The sequence below is a fragment of the Poecilia latipinna genome, unplaced genomic scaffold, assembly GCF_001443285.1.
Source record: "Poecilia latipinna isolate Pla-1442-1.1 unplaced genomic scaffold, P_latipinna-1.0 Scaffold91, whole genome shotgun sequence".
Lineage (NCBI taxonomy): Eukaryota > Metazoa > Chordata > Actinopteri > Cyprinodontiformes > Poeciliidae > Poecilia > Poecilia latipinna.
Genome location: NW_015112707.1, coordinates 513511 through 517336, shown reverse-complemented (window position 1 = coordinate 517336; position 3826 = coordinate 513511). Strand labels below are relative to the sequence as shown.

Genomic DNA, 3826 nt, shown 5'->3' with positions numbered 1-3826 from the left:
TTATAACAGTCACAAAATGTCATCAAAATCACTCTGTCCCTCTAAAATCTTTCAGAAAATTGCAAAAGTGTATTGAATTGTATTGTTTGCTGAATATCGCAATATATATTGTATCGTGAGCAGAATATCGTGTATCGTATCGTGAGATTATTGTATCACTACAGCCCTACTTCACAAGTCTGCCTGTTGATCTCCTGCTCAATTTTTCTCTTATTATATTATTTGAACCATGATGATTCATTCTTGTCTCTAACCTAGAGAGGACTATTTACCCTCAAGACCATAGTCTTAAATTTGGAGGTGCTGATTTTCATCCTAGCTGCTTCACACTCAGAGTGCTCCAGTGAAAACCAGAGATCATTATTTGATGAAGCTAATAGAACCCCATCATCCACAAAAAGCAGAGACTCAACCGCGAGATCACTAAAATTGATCTCTTTAATAGCTTGACTGCACCTAGAAATGATTTCCACAAAGGTTATGAACAGAATTGGTGACAGAGGGTAACTTTCTCAGAATGACAGACACTGAATTTGGAGTTTATATGTAAGTTATATTCATAAAAATTCCAAGAAAACAGGGCTTGACATATTTCACTCCTTGAGCAACAAATCAACATAATATGTGAGAGTTATAACGCGAATGATTGACTAAATTGATTTTTTATACAATATTCTGTTCTTTTGATATGTATACCTTCATGTTAATTATGGATAGAGTTCTGCTATGATCTGTTGATTTGTAGCTTGCAAGAATTTCAGATCTATCTTCTTTTGTCTATTTTTGCCCTGGATCTCACAGTGAGAACAAGGTGGCTATAGGCACCATTGAGTTCTTTTGAGAGACAAATTAAATGTGAATTTGCCTCTCCCAATATGGCGAACCCGCTGACTTGAGATGCCTGTTGACGTTTTGTTCTCACTGGCCAACGAAGCCAAAGCAGCGTCTACTCGTTCTACGTCTACCTCAGTAACCACCTGCTCACGTGACGTATACTTTGTGTAGTCATGGCAGACGACTACAGGCGACACGATTTTGAGTTGGAGAGGAGAATATTTGAGATAGACAACAAATGTTCATGTCTCCGCGCTGAAAAGCAAGGTATCGATTACCCATAGCGCTCTATTATTTTTTGCTTTGTGACTGTCTTGAATATTTTCTTTTCAGAAGAGAATTTATTTTTTTTTCCCTGGGTTGTTTAGCTGAGAAGCTAACTAACGAACGTTAGCTTGCAGCCATAGCAACAACTGATGTCTAAAACTATGCGGTTTGACAACTCATTTACTTTAACTTTTAACCAACCGGTAGCTCAGCAGCTTCATAATGACGTTTATTGTCTAAGTTGTGGTTTGTTTTGTACTTGTTGTTTTTTTACGCATATATAGTTAATGGCGAACAGTGAAACATTAGCTTAAATACAGTTGAGGAATGTTATTTAAGAAACTGACGCTAAACCAGATACAAAAATAAACAGTTGGAATCATTGTTTGCCGTAGAATGTAAGCATTGCGTCCCATTGCGATATAACTGCACACCACTGAGCACGTTTAGTCTGACCACAACATGACTCCCCAAAAGCTAACCTCTGCGCTTTCGATGCTAAGAAAGCCTTTCAGAAGTTGTTTCTAATTTTCGTGCATTTTTAATGTATCGCCTAAGGTGTGAGTATTAACGTTATTTATTTATTTTTTTTTCTGTTTTAATAGATGATGACTATTTGCAGAATGCGTCTGCAATACTAGAGAAGTTGAAGGGCTTTTACAGACATGGAGGAGAAAGCTTGAACCTTTCCAAGCTGCTTCAGGATTACACACAGGTTTTTCTTCACTCAGCAATCCATTATTCTGCCACTAAAGGGTTTCTTGTAAAACAGAAATATGTATCAGATTGCTTGATTCCTCAGAATGGGAATCCTGACAGCACTTATCACATTCAACCAGCATGTTCTTTGCTGTTTGTTTATGAGATCCATTTCACAAGGTGGCGCACTTATTAGCTTTGTTGCACCCCCTTGGGTGGAAGTGGGTTTTCCTCATATTTGCTTGTGTCACCCACAAAAATGAATGTTAGGTTAGTTGGTCTCTCTAAATTGCTATTAGGTGTAACAGAATGGTTATTTGTCCCACGCTTGTATTTGTATTGTCCAAGGTGAATTCTGGTCTCACTCATTTACTGCTGGAAATGAGCATCAGCTTCCCCATAGCCCAGCATGTGTAATTGTTCTGGTTTCTGTTTGTATATTTAAATATACATAAATATGTGTGGAGTTTCCCCCAAATGAATGAATGCATAATCCCTTATTAACATTTGGGTAAATTGCATCAGATCAAAGAGACTGATCTGTGTTGTAGGAGGAGTTCAGACTTTAAGTCTAATTTCTGAGTTAAAACTTCCTGTAAGCACACGTTTGCCTACATTTAGCCACTGCAGATACTTTTCGATATGTCCCTCTGTGTGTGGTGTTAAACTAAGCAGCATAAATGCGTGAAGTTGATCGTATTCTCGTTCAGCCTTAAAAAGGTTTAGCTGCAGACACTCTTGTTTATGCTTACCTGGTATAAAGCTAGTTTAGTTTTGCAGCTATTTTAAGAAAACAATGCAAGCAAAACCCGTGTGTGATTAAAAAGGGGATTTAAAGTGAAGAGCCAGGATTGTTTACCATGATTCAAACATTTTACCAGGAAGCAAATTCCCTCGAATTTCAGTCTGAACAAACTCTCCTTTTTTGCTGATGATGCATCAACAGCGATGGTAATTTAGCTCAAAATGCACATTTAGATGAGACACAGTAAAAGTCAAAGAGGGGCTTTGTTAAAGCAAATGACAAGTCTCAAAATTAAAAGCACTCTTAATTAAAGACTTCAGTAATTGTGCATCTGTGTACTACTTTAGGGTATATTGCATTTTTGTAGTAGTATTTGAACTTTTATTTCTTTGCTTTATGTATTGATCTGTATTTGTTTTTTTTTTCTATGTAGGTGATTCTTGACATCACTTTCTATGAAGAGAATCAATTGGTGGATCAGGAATTCCCCGAAGACTCCTCACCATTTAAGATCCAGCAGCTGCTGCAAGACCTGACTGAGCCAGAGGTGTTGGTGGCACGGCTGGCACCAGGACAGGAGGTGTGTATGTTTCTATGAACAGTTTTATTTCAGAGTCTGTTATTCAAATATTCCACTGAATATAGGCACACTAAAGAAAAAGATACACCCACCATAGCCAGTATAACCAGCAGGGTTTTCTGTTATTTTTCTTCAGCTAACTGATAAAAATTCTTTCCACATGTATTTTATTGATTTCATTTTTTGCAATATTTTTTACCTGACATGGATGTGTGTCAGGTGGGTGATTTGTTTACATAGCGGTCTGTCGTCATGAAACTGTATTGTTGGTTTATGTTGGTGTTTAATAGGTGCAGTGCGTGTTGGGCACAGAGCTGTTGGAATGTCTCTACTGGAGACGTGGAGCTCTGCTGTACATGTACTGCCACACCCTTCATCAGCGAAAGCAATGGATCAAGAAGAACAAGGACACATTCATTAAGGTAACACACTGTAAATGTACTTTGCTTTGGAGAAGTAGTCATACCTCTTGAACTTTTTCACATTGTGCCACAGTATAACCACAGACAATGATGGATTTTATTTGTAATTGTATGTGATAAAAGTATTCAAACTAATGCATAATTAGAAGAAAATGACATGGGTTTTGAAAAAAAAAAAAAAATATATATATATATATATATATATATATATATATATATATATATATATATATTTTTTTTTTTTTTAAAAAAAAAAAAAAAAAACTGGTGTGTGTGTTT

General features: G+C 36.6%; 1 protein-coding gene across 1 annotated transcript in view; it reads left to right on the top strand.

Moving 5' to 3' along the window:
- Nucleotides 1-978: 978 nt before the first annotated feature.
- Nucleotides 979-3826, top strand: part of rimoc1 (rab7a interacting mon1-ccz1 complex subunit 1) — a 6843-nt gene continuing 3995 nt past the window's right edge. The window contains exons 1-4 of the mRNA XM_015024139.1: nucleotides 979-1101; nucleotides 1707-1816; nucleotides 2979-3125; nucleotides 3416-3547. Coding sequence (XP_014879625.1) covers nucleotides 1008-1101; nucleotides 1707-1816; nucleotides 2979-3125; nucleotides 3416-3547 — 483 coding nt within the window. The 5' untranslated portion in view covers nucleotides 979-1007. The remainder of the gene's footprint in view (nucleotides 1102-1706; nucleotides 1817-2978; nucleotides 3126-3415; nucleotides 3548-3826) is intronic.